Below are 27,014 nucleotides of genomic sequence, written 5' to 3' on the forward strand. Positions count from 1 at the left end.
ATTACGTTGAATGCTTTCATTATTTATTTTTCTAATTTTTAATTAATACTATAAAGGCTATATTATTTAAACATTAAATTTAATTAAAAAAATGACTTTATACAAAGTTTAAATACTTACACCATCCCTTTAATTGTAGTTACCTTTAAATGTAAATTTATGTAAAATTATTCGGCAAATTTGCAATTTAAATGATAACTTTACTATTCAATAGCGTATTAGGTATTGGTGTTGAACTTTTTGAATAAATCCACTCTATCTAGCGTTACTCGGCTGGCGTATATTGTGTTTTGTACAGAAGCTGCATGCACTTAACGGATTATCCTGTGACACCAAATTGTACTTTGTGTTATTATAGTAATTCATAGTGTAAATAAAACTTTGAAAAACTTGGAAAACTTTGGCGGATTATATTATTTATGAAGTATTTCACATATAAGTATTATAATAAGATTAAAATATACTGACCATTTATGTATAGGTACCCAAAGCTAGCACATAAAGAGTTTAAAAATATTCTACAATGTAAATGCGTCACAAGATTGTGTTTCATAGGTATACTAAATTTTACCTAATTTATGATATCTAGCGCTCCCAGTAACATACGTCATAAGAGTTTTCTTGAATTTTGGAAAGATTTTAAACTTAAAAAATGGTTCTTCTCCAAAATTGTATATATTTTTTTTCCTACTAGGTATTTTATTGAGGATGCGATATATTGACCAAAATTGAGTTAGTCTTCTAAACATCGACTCAGAAATAAAAAAAGTACTATCAAGAAGTGCAAGTTTACCCGTTTCTTAATTGACATTATGTTATCATCAAAATCAAAAATCAAAATTAAAATAGTGCGATGGCATTCGCATACTCTTTATCTTTAAAATGGCATAAATTCCAGATAGTATTCCACATTGTTTTAAAATACATAGGCAGGTTCACGAAAGATGCATATAAGATTTTTTACTGCTTAATGGTGATGTTTCTATTATCGTCAACTTTATTGATTTCTTAACTGCAAATATTGATACACTTAATAGTCGTAAGCCCTCAAAGATATTCTGGTCAATAATTCAAATGCCAAAGCATTCAATACTAAAGCTTAGGAAATGAAACATAAACTAGTATAAAATTACTGAACTTGTGTTATTTTCATAATATTTTAATGGATACCTACACGTCGTTTTAACAAACATACTACTAATTCTACAAAATTTGATTATTCACTCAAAAAAATCAGTCAAAAGTTTCCCTGCTTTAAGACTGTATTGTGAATGTGTTACACACATAAGTCTATCTTTATAGAGAATCAGGATAGGACTTTCAAATGTTATATAACAGTTAACGTATAGAAAAATATCATGAACGTCTGACTATATTGCAGTTAACATGCTAAAGATTTGCAATTTGTAGAGATTTTTCTCATATAATATTATGCCCATTAAATCGAGTGAAGACTCCATCGGTACTATAGTGAAAATGAAAGCAACGAATGAGCAAGATCAAGAAAGTATATTTACATACACTGAGAACATATTATGTTGTATATATTCTATTATAAGCTTAGGAATAATATCTCGAGAAGGGGTACTGTGATAACAAGCTGATAATTTAAATAAAATATTTGTTACAAAGAAGTATCTAGTTAATTATTAACTGAATATATCCAGTATAATATAATACATATCCCAAAATATATAGTATACCAATATTTTGTAAACGTACAGAAAGATATGGAAATGAAAATCTGCCAACTGTAACATAATATTATCATTATTCTGAAAATCTCTTCAAAAGCGAAGCGCATAACCGTAATGGCAGGCTAAAGTGAACGTCTATTATGCTAACTAGCAAAGCATATGCGACCTTATGCAATTCACAAATATGCATATTATTTCCCTATAGCGGTATCTATTATACAAAATACAAGGTGATTGCAATGCAAAAGCTTTTTTAGTCTACACTATTATATATTATAATATTAGAAAAAATTTTCTAAGTATTCAAGCTAATAGACGTTGTTTTATCACTGAGAAATAAATAATATTGTTATTAACTAAAATGCAGAGATGATATTGAGTGAGTGGAGATAGCCGATAGAACTTACCATCTTAAAATAGGGTAATATTACATGTATCCAAGAGGATCATTTTTTGGATTCCTTCAAAATGTGAGCAATACTTATCTTCCCCAGCTATTTCTTTAGAAAACGTGGAACTATAACGGTGGCAAAAATATCAATGCGACTACTTAATCTGCAAACCAGCCAACTGCACTTTTGACCAAAATTGAGAATGCAAATCGATGTGATGCTGTCGTTATTCACAAAACACACGTTGTCAAATTTAGCTCCGCACATTGGTAGAATGCGACATTTTAGTTTGAATATCTAGTGTTACAAGCAACAAGTTGCATTCGATTCATGCTGTCAGTCGAAACCGCCAGTTTGCGGTCACGCATGCTCACAGGCTAGAAGTTAGTCATTTCAATACAGTCGTCAAGCTTACCGGTCTCTAGTCAGAGTATATTTTGACATTTTGAGAGGTTACGTGTGACTGTCGCTAGGCGCCTTCTTGCGTGGTTCAATATGAAACATCGGTGCAATGTTCCTAGAAGGTTTGATTTATGGCTGTGCCGTAGACGATGTCGAGTTTATAATCTGTGAGCCAGCTTATTTGGATTTTGTTAAATTACTAACATAGAATTTTCAATAATATCTGTTAATAAATGAAATATTTATTTATTTATCAGAATTATTCATTATTTTTTTTATTAGGTATTTATTTATCTTATCAATTTTATTTGAATAAAAACAACATTTATTGCTTTATTTTTTTAAACTAAATCCTTGCGAGACTTACAAATAAGTTATACATGTTTCAACTGACATTTTGCCCTTAAATTATATTAAGTGATTTTGTTATTCCACACCACACTGTAGCTCTTACATTCTGACTTAATGCGGTATTTTTACAATTGAATAGAATCTCATGGCGTTTGAAAATGGAAAAATGGAAGAAGGAGCCACAATTTTTACAATATTTAAAGCTATGCGAGGTCGTAAAATTTTCAGGTCATATCCGGATAAAACCTCTACAATGAAGAATTTTCTTTTTTCAAAAAAAAATCTTTACCATTATATTTACTACCTACTCTTGTGATATAGCATAAAAGCGCATTGGGTTTTTATGAATATAAATATTAAGGCCAAGGCTAGTTTATAAGAAAAACGAGGTGTTATTTTGCAACTAAGAATATAACTAAGTAAGAATTATAACTAAGAATGATATGATCACATACAACTTAACTAGTACCCTACCAATACGAAGACGCACTTTGTAAAATACAGACACTCAATGAGCTAGTGAATGGATGTTGTATCTCTAGTTTATTGTTTTGTTTTGTTTTGAGAAAATGCAATTTCAATGATTTGTGTCGAATGCAAATTGAATTCTAAATGGATATCATTTAATTTGAATGATGCAATGTGTTTTCAAATACGCTATTTGGACATATTATTATAGTCTCTGTTCTGGCAAAACACACTAACTGGAGAATACTAGTTTTGAGTAATTTGACTTTAAAGTTGTTAAAATGTTTGAAATGGTCCATCATGTGAGTTTATTAAGTAGTAATCGTAAAAAGGATGACTTTAAAATAAAGACTGTTTATTTATTAAGAAGGTTTCCAGACAGTAAAATTTGAAATAAGGAACATTTTGGTATAACTAACTCAACATGTTATTTTTTCGAATCAGTGTCTTCTGCCAGAACAGTGACAAATACACAATATTTGTACAGTTATGTGAGATATAGACGGGCGTTTTATGTGTTAAGAACACAATTTTAAATATATTAGCGTCGTCATCATTGGAGGTTGATAAACTTCTGTATGAAGGTCTCCTCTAGTTCCTTTCACTCTTCTCGGTCCCTAGTTTTTCGTCTATACAACGGGTTTTAATGCGTCTCTGTGGTCGTCCAGTATCATTTTGGTGACATTTATCTAGCGATCATCCACTTGCCATGTCATTTAATCTATTTAGTGATCTTTATCACATTGTCTGATTCCTTATCCATTGATTTATTTTATGGTTTTTTTACGTTATGCCCTACATGTATCTTTACTTGTCACGTTGCGCTAATCGCATTTTTTGGATTTCTCTTACATCATATTTTATACGTAAGCACTGGTAGCACAAATTGGTTAAACACTTTACGCTTCAAATATAATAGGAGGTCATCTTTGAAGATACTATTCCAGATGCATAAATACGCTCAATACCAATTTGGTCTTGCAAATATTCTATATACCTGTATTTCAACATTCTGTAAAATGAAGTATTACTTTTAAATGATTCATCATTATTATTCAAATAAAAAAACTTGACCTTTCTTTATGATTATTTAATTTTTAGTATCTGAAGTAAGACGAAAGCATTCAAATATTAATTAACAACATTAATACTGATTGCTGATAGTTTAAGGAGTTTACATCAACTGATAGAAAAGGTTAATAAAGGAAAAGGATAAAAAATGAGACGCATCCTTAGCAATCGAGATCTTAACCTAGGTCTGAGACTGTGTATGGTACGTTGTTATGTGCTCTCAATTCTTTTCTATGGTATGGAAGTATGGACGCTAAACCAAGAGATGTCACGGAGAGTTGAAGCTTTCGAGATGTGGCTGTACAGACGCATCCTCAAAATTTCTTGGACTGACAGGGTGACAAATGTTGAAATTCTCAATCGAATGGGGAAGGACCGAGAAGTTCTACGTAGTATCAAAACCAGGAAACTACAATACCTCGGCCACATTATGAGAGGACAAAAATACAGCATACCACTCGTCATTCAAGGAAAGATCAATGAGAAGCGTAGCAGAGGACGGCGCCACATTTTGTGGCTTAAGAACCTTCGTGATTGGTACGAGTGCAGCTCCACCAAACTGTTCCGGGTAGCAGACGACAAAGATAAGATCGCCTTGATGGTTGCCGACCTCCGCTAGGAGATGGCACAATAAGAAGAAGAATACACTATATCCATGGGATATACTATGATGTTCAGAACTTTTCATACAAAGCAGTTATATGTGCTTAAAACTTTTTTCACACAAATATAGGTACCTATGTGGTTTATGAAAAACTGCTCATATCTCATTTTTAAATTCTATTTCACTTGCACTCAGTTTATCCTCAGCATCCAAAATTATCGCGCGCTGGTTTGATAACTTTGTTTACCGTGGCATTATAAAATTATTTTATGAGTTTTTTTAATATTTTTTTTTTACTTTTTTTGTCAACTAGTTCACATTTTCATATACCTACTGAAAAAGTTTTTATCTCTGAAGCATATTAAAATATGCAAGCTTTTTGGTGTACCTAAATACCATGTCGCTATGTTAATATTTTAAGATAATATGCACGTTTCTTCTCTTAATAATATGTCTCATATAAGACATTTTAACATGCCACATAAAAATTTTGATGCGTAACCCTTTGAGTGATCACGTACTAAAAATATTCCGTTTTTTTATTTCCAGAACGAGTCACTCCAGACGGCGCTCCAGTCGTTAAAGACGAAAGAATGCCAGGAGAGTTTTTCATCAAACAAGTATAGATGCCTGTGAGTATGAATAATTTTATTTTACTGCTATTTATAAAATGAGACGTTTATAACGGAAATATATATATTTAATATATTATAACATATTGTACATAATAAATTAAGTTTTTAGGGTACATAATGTACAGTAAAGTAAATACACATTAAATTCACCAATCTTAAAATTACTACAGCGATTAAATAGATTCGTTCTGAAATAGATGAACGTGAACGATTGACTCTCTAAAATATAATATGTCAATGTTGTTCATTGTTTGTAGACATGCGTCGGTCATGTATGATTGACTTGAAACATGTAAGTCAGAGTGTTATGTTTTCGGCAACGGAAATTCTTACCAACGGGCTCCGATCCTTCACGTGGTCCAGTGGAAGGTGTATGTCAGGAATAAGACTCAGTGGATGTTAATATTCAGAGATGTTTATTCGTTAATTCTCAATTTACAATAATTACATTGTGTATAAATAAAAATGAAAGAACTCAAGAAAGTTCTATCCGCAGTTAAACAACTCGGATAGCAGAACTGAGTTAAGTTTGAACAAGTTGAATGGTCCGAGTTGAATGATATCAGAATCATTTACAATAATATAAATATTAAATAGTAAATAAGTAATAATAAGTGACGCTTAGTTCATGTACAAGGGTTTATATGTGTGTAAGACAGCTAGATAGGGTGGATAAATTAGGGTTGTTCAATAATATAATATTGTCATTAATTTGGAGATATCATAGAGAGAATAGTTACAGATACATAACAATAGGCTTCCCGTGAAACAGTCGTTCATCTAGTTTTATGCATATGCATCATCATGCCTGCGAATTACCTGCCTCAAACCGGTCTCAATTTGACAGTTTTTCTTGATGAAAGTGGTAGCGCACGAAGTTCCATCACCGATGGACATATTTTAACCATCACGTCAATGTTTCCAAGCAAAAGATTCCGTGACATATATATTATAATAGTAAAACACTTCTTTCCGTCAACAATTGAAAACTATTTGACGAACAAGTGTAGACAGTAACGGTGCGTAATACGCTTTCCTAAATTATGCGGAAATTGATTCGGTGTTGAAACCAGAATTAAGAAGTTGAAGTTACGTGGAAATTTAATTGATCAAATACATATTTATAGATATAGCTTAGATATCATGGCTAAACGGTTAACACCGTTCATGAACGGAGAGGAACGTAATAAGAACGAGTCAGACGGTACATAGTGAACGATCTGAAGATATGATCAAGTTAAAGCATTATTTTTGTAATTGTGTTTGAGATCACTAAATAATCATCGAACGCAATCACAAATATTTTTTTGAATAACATTCTTTTTTGTTATTCGCGACTCGAATGTCCGAAGCAGTAAGAACGATACATGTTAATGTAATTGATGCGTAGACTTATTTAAAATTTAAATGACTTGTTTCTTATGACTATTTAGCCACAATACCATGATGGAAAAAAAACATAATTTGTAAAGGCTCGTCGTCAGCAAAAACATCGAGAGTTTCCCGGAAAACTGAGGTTAACAACTTGATAGCCATACAAATTGAAGAACGCTACAAGTCTCTCAATGCCATCAACTAGGTACACGACGGAAAGCAGCGATTATTAGAAAGATGTATAAGTAAATCAGTTTAAAGTAAATGCCTTGCAGTAAAGTTGTAGTGGTTGTCTACCATAAAAACCTAAATTTCCGTAAACAATTCCATTATATTTCGAAATCGCCTATGGTACCTACCACTGTAGAATGATGTATGTATAGATAAGTCATTTAAAACTAATTCCGCTGTGCAATACTGAACGCCACGATGTGTTTTCATTTAGTTGGGCTAAAAAAACTGTTCCTTAGTTTCTTAATACACGAGGACAATCTACTGATAATATGTTTGTCACCATAGTAATATGTACTCTTTGACAATTTACCTCTCAATTTGTATGTTTACTTTACTTTATAACACATCTTTGTATGTATTTTATATACTCACTCTTTATAATATAGTGTAGGATTTTTATCCTTTCTGTGTCTTATTGTGAACGTTTTTATATTGTAAAATAAAATTAATGCTACCTTAATTGATTAGGTAATTAATATTTATTAATATATTATTAATATGATACTACTGTACTTGTAATATATTATTATATTGTCTTAAAACAAAAAACTTACAAAGGTGTGAATATTTTTACTCTGTGCAATTTTCCAAGAAAGTTGTACAAAAACGTCTAAAGTTTACAGGCGTGAGGTACTTCTGAGCGGCTGATGCTTTGGGAAATCTTGTACAAGTAACACAAAAAAGCCATTTGTGTAACAACGCCCTACTTCCGATCGTTTCACGCACACTGCATACGTTTTAGAGCTTTGAGTATGTTAAAAGTCACATGCTTTTGGGGAGTCTTTTATTTTGTATTTTTAAGAAGTTTTTCTACGAATAATAATATGACGTATCTGCTATGTAAAAATATTTTTAAACTTATAAGTGCGTAGATATATTAATGCAATAGTCCAAAAAACTTGGGTTTTATAATATTATAATATTGTTACTATATTTTATGGGAAATACTATATGATTTAGTGATTATAAACCATGTAGTTGTAAGAATTAATAAAAATTTATAGAGGCGCTTTTGCAGTGGACTGTAATTTGAAGATGCTGGTTGGTGGATTACGGATCTAGGGTGGGGGAGTGTTAACAGGATGCCAAAGACTGACCTTTTATGTTGAGAGGGCTGTCGCGCACTGTAATTTTATGTTTTGAGATGAATAATGATGACAAATTTAGAATGGTTGATAGACGCGACGTTCACTCAAACCGTATCAGATTTAATGCAACGAAGTTCGAACAGAGTTGTCTGAGTCACCTGTGGTTAACGACGGTTAGCTTTAACAGAACTGTCTTGATGTAATTAAACTTAACTTGCAATTACGGTCGACTCGTGGCCCATAACTGCTGACTTACCTGGTTTGTGACAATAATTGAGGATTTGAGGTTGGTGGGAAGAAAGGATGAATGCGACCATAATTGGTCCAACCATATTATAAAAAATGCTTGAAACTTATATACCATCATGACATATTTAAAAATGATTATTTTAAAAAGATTACCTTAGTTAGATATTATCGCGTCTATTATTTGCTGTATTTAATTTGTTGAGGAATTCAAATAGAAAAATGGATAAAAGAAATACATTTTATGGAATTTAGTTGTCAGTAATGAACGTCATTTTTTTATTTATGTCAAAGTGTTTTGCTTACAGTTTAATTACAATTTCAGTCAAGTATGTTCAAGTGTTGTAAGGTCAAGATGCTGTTCGTTCTAAGTGGTTGTCAAGATAAAGAATAAGTGTGACAAATGCAACATTTTTTAAAAAAAGATTTCGTAAAGATTCAAAATATTTTCTGTTTATAGGTAAGTAGGCACGTCAATATAAATTCGCATGAAAAAATATACCTGCACGTAAAATAATAAAATATTTTGGAAAAAAAAAATAGGACTTTAGTATATAATATAAGTAGTACATAAATTTAATATAAAGTTACATAATGTAATCATTTTACTTATATACCTATGTATGCCACTGCCTACTATTTTACACGTACATTTTGGAATTTACCCTTTAAGACCTTATTATCACAGGTATGCAAGGTTGTGGGTATGAAACCATAATTATTAGTAAATTTGGTATTAAAAATTAGGGCCAAATTCCTCAATTCTCAGCTGTATTATAGTTACCATTGCTATAACTCCGATGTATTATAAAAATTTGAATACCATAATTAACTGAGATAATAAAATAAAAATGAAGTATTTTTCACCCACGGTGGCTGCGTAGCTTAAGCGTTTGACTATAAAGCCGTGGGTCCCAGGTTCGAATTCTGGGTCTGGCAAGTACACATATTGTTTTTCAATTTGTGTTTGTCAGGGTATGGACCTAATAGGTTGAACAAGTGGCTGACATCCATTTCTCGTAAAAAACAAAATCTGTCAATACAAACCTCTACTCTGTGGAGGCCCATATGATGCTTTAGGATCGGACATGGTCGAATAATAATAATGAATAAATTTTTCAATAATTATTGTTATAATTTATTATCAGTCGACGAGAAAAAATGAAAATATTACTTGACGTTAATTTCTATTACCGCATAAGAAAACTCTCAAACATCTGCTGCTTAACGTTGGAAACACGTTCAGAAGTTTAATGCAAGTAAAATATTATGGAAAAGTTTACTGAGGAAAGTTTAGTTTGAAAATGGATATTTAATTATCTATTTTACTACAGTGAGAATAATGTCTAACACCATTTTTGGATGGAATATTATTATGCAGGAATTTATTACGAAATTAAAAATATTATGTAACACTCAACTGAAATAGTATAATTCCGTATATTTGTAATATTGTTTATTATAATCGTTTTCTTGATAAAGTCTCAAGTACATGAAACACGTATTTTGAAACATTTTCATTATTTTGAATACAACTAGCAGATTAATGTTATTTAAATAGTAGATATCACCATGCCATGTTATTTTCATGACTAATGAAAAGTAATATATTAATATTTCAGAAGGCGTTCAGTAACTTACAGTTAAATATTCTAATAAATGACGTTGTGATTAATAAAATATTATCCATAGTGTGATGCACCAGGCTTGGCTAGCTCAACCATAGCTGGTGGTCAAAAAAGAAGAAGATCTGGAAGTGGTGTGGCTGATGATGAGGATCGGCACATTCACAATATAGAACTTTATTATTAAGACACAATTGGGTATTTTCACCAGTTTATTACGTTCCACGTTGTTCACATGAAGCATAATATATAAGTAGTAAAAAATAAAAAGTTTGTACAGATTTGTAAAAGTTGTAAAGGTATAGTAAAATGCTTGGTAAAACTTAGTAAAACGACAGCAGAACTGACGAATTATGTACGATACCATTAGTTTACTGTCCACACTATGGAACTATAAGTATTGCGAAACAATCGCCAAAGAACTCAATAGTTGAATTCTCTGGACTTTTAGAAGAAATTTCAAATCGCTCCAAAAATCACGAAGTGACGTGACTTTATCCTGGGGGCTTGAAAAAAATACCGCCTTGCGGTCGGTTTGATTCCTGGTTACCAACCAACCCGTAGACCATTTCGACATCTAGCTGATGCTTCTGGCAAAAAAATAATTGAGGTAAACTTCGCTTCTCATAAAGCCTTCGCATACAGGTATTTAAAATACAGATGAAAATTTGAATACTTGAAATAAAACAGGCATTCCTTAAGGCTAACAAAATTATCACTTACAAAATAATCTTATTAACTACAGTCATTTTATATGCGTCTATGCTTTTATTTCATCTACGGCCTACTTTGAGGGATCGCGAGACCCGTCAGTGTAAGCTGTAGGACTTTACATATATATTTGTACATTGCTCTGCCAAGAGATAGACGTACTTATTGAACAGAAGGGTCGACAAAATGGTCAGACCGCATAGTTGCGTCGCCTAATGCGGCGTCTGAAATGTCCGCTGAAGACCAATATTTCGAGGTCGTGTCAATTGAATTTTGGCTTTTAATGTCTTTACTTTTAGAGGAAGAAAAGCTTTATATATATAAATATACATAATTATTCACTATCTTTTATATATACGTATTTTGTATTGTCTTCTTTTTTAATATTGCTATTATCTAAATCGATCCCTGGCTGCCTCAAGCAATAGTTTTAGCTGTTTATTTATAAAAAATATTGTATTCTATTTACATTTATTGTAAGTGTAAGTGTAAATATACTGGCATGGCAGGAGGTGTAATAGTTGGTGATGGATCGAGGGAAGTAGCGTGAACTTGTGTTTGCCCTATGCCCTAAAGCTGGGTCGTGACAGGGTGTAGGAAGAAAAAGAAGAAGAATTACAAAAAAAATATTACAATGTAGGAAATAATTATAATACCTACTTTTATAATATTATAAATATCTCAAAGCCGATAGACAATCTAGTAATGTTATACAGTTTCTATTACTTTAGTATTTTATACAGTGTTGGCACAAGGGGCAAGCAGTGTATAGTAGTTAATCCTCTTGTTCATTTCTGGTGGGTGCCCGATGCTAAGTGGACACTACTTTAACGTAAATCTATCTTAGAGTATGTCATAAGTGTAACTAGGTTAGTTTAGAGTTGATTAATCTGGAGTTTTGAGTTGTATTTCAAGAGGAAATTAAACATTTCATGGATTTATATTGCCTCTTATCATGACTATCTTGAATTGATTTGATATAGATGACTACATCACAGAATTATTGATTTTGCCTAAGTAGATATCTTCTGTATTAAATAAATGTTACATTATTTACGCGTAAACTTCCTTAGTTTTACTTAGTAAAATTTTGGACAGTATGATTGTTTAACATTGTTAATTGGATGACAAAATAAAAGATTGTAAATATTTTTATAAACTATTATTACTACACTTTATCATCTTTGGAATGGTCACGATTAGGGATTCCAATCCCGGGATCCCGAGCTACTTTTCGATACCTATGAATCCCGGGATTGATTTTTTTATCAATTTTTATGGAAAATAAAATAAAAACGAAAATATAACCGAGAAAATACTTTTAATAACAAATAACCAAGAAATAAACTGAGTTTGAATGAACTTTGATTTATAACCATGTGTAAGTTGCCAATTCATTTTATTTTTTCACATAAATTAATAAAAATGAAAAAAATTGGAAAAAAACAATGCTTCGCACTATTAACAAAGTAATTCCACCATGATCTCATACGTTTTACGACAGTTTTATATTTGGCTAACTAATTAGATTTATGAAGCGGAAAGACCATAAGTAAACCATGATTTGCTTTACTATTTTAAATCTCGCTAACCCATTCATTAAGTCTTTTCCATCAGAAACAGCAATCTCATATTAAATTTACAATATTATTTATATTACAATATTATTTACTCCATTAAGCTTATGTATTTCCAAGATTAAACGTATACAAAATTAACAACAAATGTCTTAAATAGTATAAATTATACTAGATTTATTTTTGACCGATTTTATCAATGTTATTTGTAAATATAAAAATTTTATATTAACAATGGAAAAAAAATGTCAAATTGTAATCCCGAAATCCCGGGATCAGCATTTTGGCTCGGGATTGGATTCCCTAGTCACGATATATAAGTTCGATTCAATATAATTTTCATAAGATATTATATGATTTGAAAATAATATACATATTTTTAAATTGATCCAAAATCATCACAATTTAATTAAGTATTGGTTTATTTTTCAATTTTTTTTTATTCTTAATTTTATTAAATACGTTTTTATACCATACAATGTATTTTTTAACTACTTAAATTTATATTATCAAATCCGAATAAACTATAACCGGAACCCAAATAAAAACTGAATTTAAGTGTTATCTATTAACAAAACTCTATTTTTCAAAATAATATAGTTGGAAAATTACTATAAATTGTAATTGTCATAAATACTTCAATAAATATTGAAAAATTTCTTCTGTTTGAACACAGAATTAATGGGAACGGGGAGGCACCCAATCTTGAGTATAAAAGAATATGGGATAAACTTAAACACGTGTCAAAAATACGTCATTCTAAGCCTTTCCTTTGTTCTGACAACTGCTCTCGGCTTATGCACTGACGCCAATTTAATATTAATGAATATTAAGGTTGCAACATATACTACTATACGTATATAATGTGTAATTCATTTTCGTAGGACACTCACACTAGGAATTCTATTTATTAATCTTTTCTGTGGTTTTCTTGTTTGTGTATTTTTTTAATAATTTAATAATGGCGTACGTATTTTATGCAGTGGCGCATGGAGATAACCAGATGACTCCAGACCATTGGACTTCTCAGGAACCAGACACGGTGGTTTTGCCTTCAAGCTCTGTCAGCTTGGCCTTATAGAATGTCCGACTTGCTGATGTGGCGAATTGCAGGATGCCGATCACATCCTCTAGGAGTGTCCCCATATATCGGTTGAAATGGAAGAGCTTCTCAAGTTGGTCCGACACTCAGTTGGACCGGTCGGCCATTGCGACTTGGTAGATCTACTAGGGAAATTTCTCAGCTTTTAAAAAGTTGCGGCATTTTACGACGAGCGAGAAGGTCTTTTTTTTCGAGAATTGACCGTAACACATTATATAGAAGTAGGGATCACGTACATTCTAGTGCACGCCAACCAAGGTCTTGGAAAGTTGCTCCTGGGACACTTTCGGCACAAATTTGAAGAGCGCCTATCGTCCGATTATGCCACGGTATATGCTTGCATAACGGGTGTGGAGACGTGGCGGGTGGTGGAAATTCCCTAAAAAGAGTCAAATTTATCAAATTCCGCACATTTTTTTCTGAATAAAGAACGTTTCTTTAATGCATGTTTTATTTAAACCTATTGGACATGACGAATAAGGCACACAATCTCTCGCCAAAACGGGAAAAGCTGTAGGATAATAATATTATATAGGAAATAATTACAAACAAAATTATCATACATTGATTTACACTCATTAAGCTTTAGCGGCTGTTAAAAAAAGGTACTCCCATTATTATGGCCTTTCATTAAGCATAATAAATAAATAAACGCAATTAAATTAATGAACGTAGCGCTACATAATGTACTCATATTGTATAGCAGGGATGCACATTGAAAGAAAGGGTATCCATTATTATTAACGTTTCAATGAAATTAATGATTCTCGGAATTCTTACCATATTGTAGGAAAATATCTACACTAATAAGACAATTATCGTGGTATCTGTGAAACTCTTTTTTTATGTTTAATAAATCAATTAAAATAGGCAAATATTTATGTTATCACTGTGTATGGAAAGAATTCCTACATATGGATTGATTTGTAATAAAATTAATACTTTAAAAGATCATATAATTTTAAATATTACTTCATTGGAATACTACATTTTTTTAAATTTAAAAACTCTCTGATCAAAAGTATTATATAAAAATCTTTCATAAATTATTGAAAATATATCATTTGAAAACACTTCTAAGAAATATATATAACCAATAGAAAAAAATGTTTTCAAAATTATTATGTATTATGTTAAATAAAAAGAATTTTACGTTCTTAAATCGTTTGATTCGTTGAATAAATAAATTTCATAAATTATATCATTTATTTTTCGATTTATATTATAATATATCTGTAAGTGTATTCAATCAATCCTTGACTATATAAATATGACACCCAGCAGGAATCAAACCTCGGGATTCACGCCCATGCGCATTGACCACAATGCTATTGACATCTTATCTAATTACGACGAATTTGAAATAATGGATTTTACAATACTCCAACTGATGTCACAGATCACTCGATGACTTTTTGTTGTAACTTTCTTGAACTTGCTAATAATTTAATTAATTATTTTTTTATTCAACAAAAACTCATAAGATTTAAGAATATAACACTCTTTTATTGAATATACATAATTTGAAACACTTCTGAGAAAATATATGACCAATATAAAATTAGAAGTCTTTTCAAATTATAAATGTTCAATAAAAAGAATTTTACATTCTCAAATCTTGTGATTCGTCGAAATTAATTAAATTTCATAAATTATATCATTTATTTTTCGATTAATATTACAATATATCTGTAAGTGTGTATTCAATCAATCCTTTACTAAGAAAATTGGCACCGGAATACCTAAAGTCAACGTATTTTCTCTGCGAGTAAATACGCTTTGCCCCTCATCCAATACTAGTTAAGCCTCTGATTATTTCGTCTAAGTCCTCAACCAAGGCAAGGAAAGCAAGTCTAGGAGGCTTTTATATCTTTCAGATGTATACAAATATATTCGGCCTTCCGTTGATCTGATCCACAGTAGAGATTCCATGACAGTTATTTGTTTTGTCAAGGCTTTGGAAAATTGGGGAGATTTTCTCTTTTCCCATGAAAAGTTTCAGTAGAAACAAAAACAAGCTATCTTTATACTATTTATTAACGAGTTTACGGAGTATGAAAATGGATACAATATTAAGTAATAACATGGAAGTATATGTCATAAAATTTTGGGTGGACCGTTGTCATATTGTTTACAAATGTTGTGTTACGTATTTTTTTTATCTAAATAAGAGAATAATATTTATAATGCACAACGACTTTTATATTAGATGCCATATTATTATTATATAGACAAAATATTACATATTAACAATACTTATTTATAAAAATATGATTTTACACTAATTTTTGGTCCTTTTAACAAATTTTTTGCTAGATACTATAGAATTAATTTTATTGTATATAGGTAGAATTACTCCGTATTATTACTTGATCAAGAAAACATATTGGCTGCGCTATTCATAGTGGACTGTAAATTGTGATGGTGGATGTGGATGCTGCGGGGGGCGGTTACAGGGAGTTAGTCCAAGCACTAACCTTATTGATGTTCGGCTGTCTAGTTGAAGCTGGTCCCTGTTGCATGGTAATGCGCGGGTGGGAGGGGGCCTACTCAGTAGTGAGCGCATCGAGCGCTTTTTTGGTGGGCTTTATGCCTTAAGGTAACTAAATGTTATCCAGTTATGGTCAACTGCGTTGCACTTGGACTTGCAACCAAACATATTTTTGAATTGACATCATTGTGATACATAATATTGTGTATATTGTACGTAGTTTTGGTAGCATATATTCTAATTCTATTTGCAAATTCAAAATGGGTATATCGCACTTAAAATAAGTAATAACTGAGATAATTCATTCACTTTTGACTGTCCTCTGTTTCTCTCAAGACATAGTGAAGGTTATCACCAGTACTTCTTTCACTTGATCGGTGCAGTATGCCAATGTTTATTTCGGATTTTTAACATTTTTTAACATCCAATTTCGACATCACTGTTGACATTATTCCAGTCTCTGGATGATTGATCATATAATTATTACGTCATGACGTAAATTATACATATTACATTTAGTCATTGCACGATTCACTCTGAGCTTTATTACCACCAAAGATGGCCGTAGGGCATTGAAATAAAAAAAACGCGATGATCATGGAGTATTGCAGATTCAATAAGAACATTCATATGATACATATTTATATTAACATAACATAATTTTAAAATACTTCTGAGAAATATATTATAACCAATGAATAGAAAAAAATATATCTAATTCGTCGCAATTAGATAGGATTTCTATAGCATAGTGGTCAATGGACGTGGATGAAAATCCTGAGAGACGCAGGTTTGAATCCTGCTGAGCTTTGTATTTTTTTCAAAAAAGATTTTATCTATTGGTTATAATATATATTTATTTCTCAGAAATTATGTGTGTATGTTCAATAAAAATAATGTTACATTCTTGAATTTTGTGAATTGTTCGTTTGAATAATAAAAATAGTAATTGATACATATGACTTGATAATTACGAGCGACTACGAGAATTATATATAAATTATACTATATGATTGTATTTCTAATTTATTACGTTATTATTTACTCTGTTTTTTCATTGTATCCCTGTGATTTGTATTACGTATTTTATTTACACTTCGATTTTGAATTTGATATCAATACTATATATGGAAGTGGCGAAAGGTGGAGGTAGGCTGTTAAGATTCGATATAAATAATGCACACTAAAGGTATTTGTTTTCATTGAAATAAAACTACAATTTACAGACGGTGTTGGTTAGTTTTTAAAATTCAATTAAACCCTGCGACACCAAGCCATAATAAATAATAGTCAAAAAATACTTGTCCATCTCTAAAATAGCTATAATTAGGCAATTAAATCATAAATAACTTTGGATATTTTATAGATAGAATAATATTTTTTATCTATTGTAGTTTGGTTAAGCAGGGTTTAATGATTTAAAAAAAAATGAACAATATGTGTAATATGTATTCTAATTCCAATGAAAACAAATAAGTATGAATGAAAAAGTGAGCACAATTTTGTCGTATTGCCCAAAGTATACCAACACTGTTAAGGTTTGGTTTAGACTGTGTTTAATAAAATTGATTTTTAAAAACTAACCAACACCATCTGTACATTGTAGTCTTAGTTCAATATAAACAAATATGTATAACTAACAAAGTTTAATGTGCACTATTTATGGTGGACCTTAACAGCCTACCTCTATCCTTCGCTACTGATATATAGCTATCTATTTCTAATAGGTACATCATCTCACGGCTAACTTTATACGTCTAAATTTCCGGACATGTTCGATATCAATACCAAATTTCAAAGGCATCTTTCTTTAAATTGTCTTGTCTACAAGATTTATGACCTACATCGTAAAAATATAAAGAGAGCACTGGCATTTTGATTTGTACGCATAAGTTTAGTAGTGTTCGAGATTTATCGATCATTTCATATAGTGCCAAAACGTGTCATCGGATTTTTTGGCAATCTTTGTTTTTGCCTACGTCGATCTCAGTTAAGCGAACATGTCCACAGGTTTTAGTTCCAAGAGAGTATTAATTACTCACGTAGGAGGTTAAAATGATCAATAATAATTAATTTACCCGTAGGTACTCTTATTAATAAGGGGTCCACATTTACGGCCGTTTTAAATATTATTGTTTATGACAAAATTAATAAGGCTGTTAATATTTTCACTACCTCACAAATTATTTATAATGGTCTATATTTTCGCAAAGTAGTACCTTATCTCCACGCGGAATTTTCAAAATTTCATTTCGAAAGCCATAACATAAAAACGTGTACCTAATGAAAATTTTGATTTTCTTAAGTAAGCACTTCAAAGGCAAAAGTATTTCGGCAGTTGGGAGTCCCTAGAGCAAAAACAAATTGAGAGAGGCTATTTGTAAGTAAGCGCAATAACAAAACCGAAAGATAACTTTGTTATCTTAATAGTGGAGCAAGTAATTTGATTAAGTAGGTAAAATTGCTTCTGTAAACAACAAAAGTCATGTTCAAATATTCTGGAAAAATGTTCAAGGCGATTTTTGCCAAACTGTTTTTTCTAGCAATTCCCTTGGTACATGGCAGACACTGACAAACTTACCGTGTGTAAAGTATATAAACTGAATCCAATATTATAACGATTAAGTATTATTATAAAATTATTGTTTATAATATAATTTATTGACTAAACATGCTCTGAAACTTATTTAAGCATAACTGTTATATTATATAATACGTATATTTTTTCAATTAAGTACTATATTCAAGCGGCCTTTGAAAGTATATGGACTGTAAGAATACAAAAAAAAATAATAATATGTATATTTCGGTTATATTTACGAACTTAAGACAGTATTAATAGTAATACAATATGATAATACTAGATAACCGATGAATAGATCAACCTAAAATAGTGTGATATAATTAAGAAAATAGATAGGTAATTTAATAAACTATTTCGGTACTGTTCGGTTATGAGGAATACAGCGGAAAACACATTTTGAAAATACCCGATATACTGGATTATTTGTTAGTTTGGGTTAGTTTAGGTTAGGTTAGGTAAGGTTTACCTAACCTAACCTAACAAATAATCCAGTATATCGGCTATTTTAAAAATGTGTTTTCTGCTGTATTCCTCATAACCGAACAGTACCACTTTTTCTTTTATTCAACGAATATAAGAATGTAACATACATAATTTTAAATCACTAGAAAAAATCTTTTTAGAAAAAATACGACAACCGACGGGACTTGAACCTGTCAGAGCTGGATTCGCGTCATTCTTCCGCTAGTATTCGTTGAATAATAAAAAAAGAAATATTTTATTAAATTATTATCAAGTCTACGTACGTAATAAAAACTAAATTATGCAGTGATCTATGACGTTGGTTAGTAATTATTAAGGAATGAATTGATACCTACCTTAATTTAATATACTAAATCCGATAAACAACATTATAACGCTATTCGATAAGCATTTCATGTAAAAAGCGTCGTAATTAATTTTGATGCGCGTAGCTTAATTAGAAAAGTATACTGGCGCGAACGGTTACGGATTCAAGTCTCGTCGTGTGTCATATTTTTTTCTATAAAAAAGATTTTTCTAGTGATGCATTTATGTATGTTCAAAATAGATAGTATTAGTTATTTTTTATATATTTACTTATAAGATTTACCCAAGAAGTTAGTGAAATGATAAAATATTTATATTAAATTAGTTTTGTTGATGCAATACCATTTTTCCTAATAATAATTATTACTTAAAATATTATATTTTAACGATAAAAAATATTTTAAATTTAAATGTATATATTTTTTTATCATATTTAACCATAATAGGTTAATAATAAGATAACCATCATTATTATGAGTCTCCACAGAGTGAAGCTTTGTATTAACAGATTTTGTTTTTTACAAGAAATGTATGTCAGCCACTAGTGCTTAACCTATGATGTCCATACTCTGGCTCATACACAAATTGAAAAACAATATGTGTACAATATGTATGCCAGACCCAGGATTTGAACCAGAAACCCACGACGCCAAAAGCTAACGCTTAAGCCACGCGGCTATCGTGGCATGGGCGTGGTAATATTAGCTACAATTAAATATGCTTTCATGGCATAAAGTTTTAATGATGAAAAGCCTGCAACTCTAGTACAATTTGCCGATCTGTTACGATAATTTGCCAATAGATGAAACGACATTCTATACAAAACATGACAAATTTACGTAGTGATTATTACAGCCTTTGAACACATCAGTATTAGTTGTAAATATACAACGCAGCACACCTGTACGTAAACAATATATAGCGAAAACTGTTATAGTATTATGTAGCAATTATTTAACCTAAGCTGGTAATCAGAACGATAATGACAAGATTGTATGTCTCGTAGATCATACAATACAGAGTAGAAGCGTGACACTCACATAAACAATGCTAGAACAAACTAACAAAGCAATGCAAAGTCGGGGTGTCATAGATGAAATGGTCAAAATAATCAAAACAAAACTTAAACACAGCCTACTTTAACCCATCATGCGACCTCCCAAAAATTAATATTTACGGCTACACGGGAATATTTATGGTTGCTATTATAGCTTCCACTATTTTCTTATAGGCATTTTCTATACAATATGAATGTAAAAAATATAGTTGTTGTCGACCTACTTTTTAAGATAATGGAACTTTAACATCGAATTGCGTAAGTGGTCAGGGCGTAAGGTTGAAATCAGCCAGGGGGGCAAAACCCTCGATCGGACGTTGGCTCACTAAAGGTGGGCAGTTTAAGGGTAGTCTAGATTGTTCCGAAAATCTGTGAGAAGTTCAAGGGATTGGATATCAAGCTCGCAGAATTGTAATCAACACCCTTCAAATTGTTTAATATTTCTTTGTATAATTTTTTTGTATTATTTCTTGGAACAACGTTCGTAAATTGATACTGAAATCCGTCTCTTTTGCACCTTTAACTGATCACTCAAACAGGTTTTGTACAATTTACAGAAAGCGGAAAAGGCAAAATTATTCGCTGGAAATCAACACGTTGAATATTATTATAATTACTTTTCACTTAGTAGGTACATAAATTCAGTCGCGTCCTGCAAATAAACGAAAATAATCAGAGTGAAAAGATAAATGATTGAAATTTATTCCTAGATAAAGTCTCCCTACAGTTTAAATATTAAGTGAAAATAAGTTGATTGAAGTTGGAGAATATCTATATAAAGAGGGACACGCTTCTCCATTCTAACATATTATTAAGAGGATTGAAGCTATTTATCATATGCAATGAAACCATACCAATCCCGCAGAGGATCCAGAAGTCTTTAAGAATATGATGAACGAACTTACAAATGAAAGCCAAAATATATGTAAGTTTAAAGATAAATAATCAAAAAGATATCAAAGATAAAGACAATAAAAAACCTGCTCTACTGAAACAAAAATATCATCATCAATGGCATTCAAATGGGGCGGATCAACAAATGTCATAGGCAAACTGGCATAGGCCGCATTTGTCTGGCTTAATGGTATCTATAAAACTAACCTCTCATTGTATCTTAAGCGAAAAGTGTGCATTTGAAAATGGAATTTTAATGTGAAAGAAATCTAAAAATTATTAGTTGCGCAACATGCCATGTAAATGTGCATATTGGGCATAACGCAAAAAGATCACAAAAGAAACCAATTTATAAGAAAACAGACAAGAGTACGTGATACGATGGAGGACTCTAAGTACACAACATGGATAACCGTTCACAAAATGCCATAATACAGTGGTTAGGGGGTATGGCTGCGTATGGTACATTGTTATATTCTCTCAATTCTTTTCTATAGTATGTAAGTATGGACGCTAAACCAAGAGATGTCACGGAGACTTGAAGCTTTCGAGAGGTGGTTTTATATCCTCAAAATTCTTTGGACTAACCGGTTGACAAGTTCTTAATCGAACGGGGAAGGACCGAGAACTTCTACGCAGTATCAAAACCAGGAAACTACAGTATGAGAGGACAAAAGTACAGCATTCCCCAACTTGTCATTCAACAAAAGATCAATCGTAAGCGTAGCAAAGGACGGCGCCGCATTTCGTGGCTTAAGAACCTCCGTGATTGGTACGAGTGCAGCTCCACTGAACTGTTCCGGGTACCAGACGACAAATCTAAGATCGCCTTGATGGCGGCCGACCTCCGCTAGGGGATGGCACAATAAGAAGAAGGGGTCACTAAACGACCACATGGACACGCTAAAACCTGCTCTTAAAGTTCATTGGATGTGGAAGAATTAAAGACCAATAACTATGGAAAGAGAGGACTTAAATTAGAGGACTTAATCCAGGCTAATGATGATATTAATGAAAAAGAATTTTTTTAAATAAAATCTCAAAGAAAAAATAATAAATTTGTCAAACTGAAATAATGCACATAATATTCGATACAAAAATTTCAACAGAATATCATTCATTGTATGATTTTAACATGGAGTTGGGCAATTCAATAACAGACTTCTATCAAGTGATACAAGAATTCGCTTTGTTTGCGTATCTCTTGGAAACGTTTGATCAAATTTTCGTCGAGAGTTATAAGCTATTACTTGGATTTTATAAAAATAAACCCACTTTGCAAACGTTTTTCATTTTCATAAATATTATTTCTATACTTATCAATCAATTTGAGTGATTTTATTGACAGCGTTTGACTCCGTTAAGTTGTATATTACAGTATAAATTTTCAATTATTATGAAGGTAACTGATAACAGCTTTATTCGCTGGAAAACAATATGGGTATGATTGGAAATAAATAACAATCACTTTTCATCAAATTTATGAATTTTATTACAAAATCGTTATTTTAAAATATATTATTCTCGTCAATCTGTACTTATAATAAAATACGAAATATTGACAGTGATTTTTAAATATTAGTCTTTTTATCGACACAATTTTTATGATACAGAAACACAAAATAGATTACGTGTGCTCTCTCCTTCTCCGTGTCTCTGTGTCTCTCTCTCTCTCTGTGTTTCTCTCTCTCCTTGTCGGTGTGTTCCATTATAACTATTAAAAAACACGTCCAACAGTAATGAAACTTGCAAAGATTATGTAATACTTTATCAGTACTATTTTAATTTAAGTTTCATTTCCATACCTCAAAAGGTTCCAAAGATAAAATAATATGTAAAAATAACGCACTTGCAACAATTTATCACGGGCAATAAAATAATTCAGATGGAAGTCGGAAGTGGTGGGGCGGTGAGGTAAGATGTGGTTAGAGGGACACGTATCTAGATAACATCAAATCAATTTATCTATTCATTTTTACAATTTCATTTTTTTTTTTTTTTTAATATAGTGAACATTACAAATTAATAATTTAAGACGTTCACAACATCACATTTAAAATAAAGAAACATTATTAAAACAGTATTATATAAAAGTTATTAAACAGTAGAAAAGTGTAAACACAAAAAAAATATATATATAAATTAGATACAAGGAAGTAGCTACACCGAATGAGCTAAGCAGACACTATTTTAGGAATTTTCCCACCTATACTCATCCTCACGCAGGTTAATATCCGAAGTGATTTGGTACAACAGAGTTATTGCCCTCCCAATTGGCATTATCAATGGCAGGTTAGTTCTGCGCCTTGGGAGAACATACATCTGATGCTACCGATTTCTAAGATAGATTTTGTACATCTGTCCATTTTTTCTGTCATTACAATATATTACGTGAAATTACACATAGAAGATAATAAATGCAGTAGTCAGATGCTCATCGTCATAATAATATGTAAACTTGTTTTCAAAAAATACACCCCAAGTTAATGATTAACCATATTAAAATTGATTTATTTTTTTAAGAAACATATTCATTGTAGATTGAACGTATTTATTCAGAAAATAGTCAGTCTGTCAAATCTGGCAAAAAAAGAATCTTTAGAAGTTATCGTGTATCATACCATAACTTATTTTTTCCATATTCTTAATAAATCAAACAGGTTCCTGTTCATATAAAATGTAATACAAACCCAATAAGAAAATTTCACTGATCGAAGAATATCCCACTTTCCATTTGCAGAAAATAACCACACCACATAATACTAACTAGGCCACTAAAATACTAAAATACTAGTGGTTTGAAGCAGGACTTTGAATGTGTAAGTGGCCTACAAAAATAAAACACATTGTAGACATACAAAAGTGTGTGTTGCAACCCTTAAATACACTAATATTAAATGCGAATAAGTGAGAATAAATGCAAACTGAAAGCAGATGTCAGAGCGAAGTAAAAGATTAGAATGACATATTTTTGACACAGAATGACATAAGTTTATCCTATATTCTTCCACACTCAAGATCGGTTACGTGTTACTCCACACCCGTTAGGTATTTCAGTTCCCATTTATTCTGTGTTCCCTGTGGTAATTAAACACGCATATTATATAATTACAGTATTTATCATTTAAAAATCTAATTCGTGTTAGTTTTAAATAATCACACCTAAAATAAATGTGTCTAATTCGTCTAGACAATTTTCAGCATAACTAAATTAATTTTAAATACAAATTATTATATTGTGTGTATTTTTTTAATTTCAGAGACAAACTGCCAGCTGATGTTAGTAGTTGCAGTAATTACGCCTATTTAGAAGACATTTATGAAGCAATTACTGCAGATGAAAGTGAGTATTATAATAATTTTACTAGCTAACATAAATAGTTAATATAGAAGATAAAACAAATCAAATAAACATGGACTTTTGACTTTTGATGTTTTATTGTTCGATAATCTGTTTAATGCTAGGTACTTTTTATAAGAAAAAAATCAAGTGCCGTTTGTTTAAAATTTTAGCAAAAGTTATTGTAAAGCAATATAAATTGACCATTATTTTATTTTACGATGTAATTTGGCGGGAACATCGTGTTGAAAGTAATTTGTGATTCACTATTGTAAAATTGTAATTTAAATAATTTTCCCCAGTGATTGATTTCGTGAGCGAATACCTTTAAAATTTTACGATACAAAATTTATGATTTAGATTTTAATCAAACAGTTCACGATTCTTTCACACGGACATGCATTGAATTTCAATTATTTCGAATAGACCTTTTCTATCCACGCGAGTATTGTAAATTAAAAAATATGAAATTTTCTCGAAATCTGACGTGTAGCATTGGTTAAATTGCTTTTATTTACAAACTTCCTCGACCGGCACATGAAAAGGATATTTTTTACAAAATCGAGTGTGATTTTTTTTCTGCCACGTTTTGCTGCCCGGGCCGTGATTTTAGTTTTTACTGCCGATAGCAACATCCCTCAGGTACTGTTAAAGCAACCTTTGTGAAAATGGGATGGTAAAATAGGGTAACGAAAAAAATATTTCAGGATTTAAAAAAAAAAGATTTTCTAAAATACATGTTTAGTGGACTTTTTCAAATTATATAATATGTTCAATTAAATTACATTTTATTCAATACTTAAGAATGTAGCATTTGTAAAGACATACCTTACTTTAAAATAATTAAAAATGGCCACCAATATCAACAGAATTTGAAATAATATATTACATCGCCTGCATAAAATCGGCGTGTTTAATATTCATCGCTGTTTCATTTGTAAAGAACATCGTCGGCGATACGATTAAGTACCTATAAGTTAGTAATTAGTTATAAAATAATAATTTATTTATTTCATAATGATTCTGAAATGTAATAATCTAATCTATGCAATTATTGCCTAGAGTATTATTGAAAAAAATGCCTAATTCATGTTTTTCATGATTAATACACAATTTATTTTATTCAATGAATAATTCACAACATTTTAAGAATTTAACATTCAATATACATAATTTTAAAACACTTTCTCACTATATTATATTCAATATAAAAACTTTTGTGTAAAAAGCGCTTTACAACATATTTTAAAAAACCTTAGTTAACTTTGTCGCAATTACATTGGATATATATAGCTTAGTGGTCAGGACACATGGGTGCGCTGATTTGTATCCTTCTGGGTGTCGTATTTTTCAAAAAAATGTGTTTCCATAAAATATAAAAATGTATATAACTTGAAATATTTTTTACATAGTGTATTATTTGAATCTCCACTCCACTCTGACTGGAAAATTATCCAGGTTTATTGTAATACATAAAAATCCAAGGCTTTATCTTATGTATTATATTAAGTAAATGATTCTTCAAATCTTTATTGAATATAATGTAAAAAATAGGACAGTCATATTGTAATAAATAAAGTATCTGAAAAGTCATTTAACTAACTTTATACTGGTGGATCCCGTTATGCTTTCATTTCGACAAAACAATAAAAAGAGTTTACAAATAACAAAATAACCTTTGTAACTTATAACGTTGCAAATCAAATTTCTATAACTTTGTTATTGGCTGCGCTGTTATCCGCCTCGTCCATAAATTGGGTACAATTTTCTGCAGAAAAATTCCAGTTGATTTTATTTGCCGGCCATCCAATTTTCACCGGAAAATGGTCCCGAAGGAATTGGGGATTCCTAACTGGCAAACTGTTCCTGACCCGTTATACGAAAGGGGTTGTTTGACCTTTTTATTTAGATGCATGCAGTCTTGGTAATATATTTACTTATAAGATTTACCCAAGAAGTTAGTGAAATGATAAAAATATTTATATTAAATTTGTTTTTGATGCAATACTATTTTTCCTAACAATAATTATTATTTAAAATATTATATTTTTAACGATAAAAATATTTTAAATTGAAATATTGTAAACATATTTTTTTTACCATGTCCAATCTAATAAGATCATTATGGGCCTTCACAGAGTAGAAGTTTGTATTAACAGATTTTTGTTTTTAAATTAATGTTAGCCACTTGCCCAACCTATTATGAACATACTCTGACTCAAACATAAATTGTAAAACAATAGTGAATTTGCCAGACCTAGAATTCGAACCTGTAACCCATG

General features: G+C 30.9%; 1 protein-coding gene across 1 annotated transcript in view; it reads left to right on the forward strand.

Moving 5' to 3' along the window:
• The window catches only part of Gycalpha99B (guanylate cyclase 1 soluble subunit alpha 2), a 245,936-nt gene that overhangs the window by 163,760 nt on the left and 55,162 nt on the right, over positions 1–27,014 (forward strand). The window contains exons 3-4 of the mRNA XM_085960885.1: positions 5,535–5,617; positions 24,653–24,735. Coding sequence (XP_085817011.1) covers positions 5,535–5,617; positions 24,653–24,735 — 166 coding nt within the window. The remainder of the gene's footprint in view (positions 1–5,534; positions 5,618–24,652; positions 24,736–27,014) is intronic.

Source organism: Rhyacophila brunnea, unplaced genomic scaffold (assembly GCF_057557595.1).
Source record: "Rhyacophila brunnea isolate RB1 unplaced genomic scaffold, BYU_Rbru_1.0 scaffold_12, whole genome shotgun sequence".
Taxonomy (NCBI): Eukaryota; Metazoa; Arthropoda; class Insecta; order Trichoptera; family Rhyacophilidae; genus Rhyacophila; species Rhyacophila brunnea.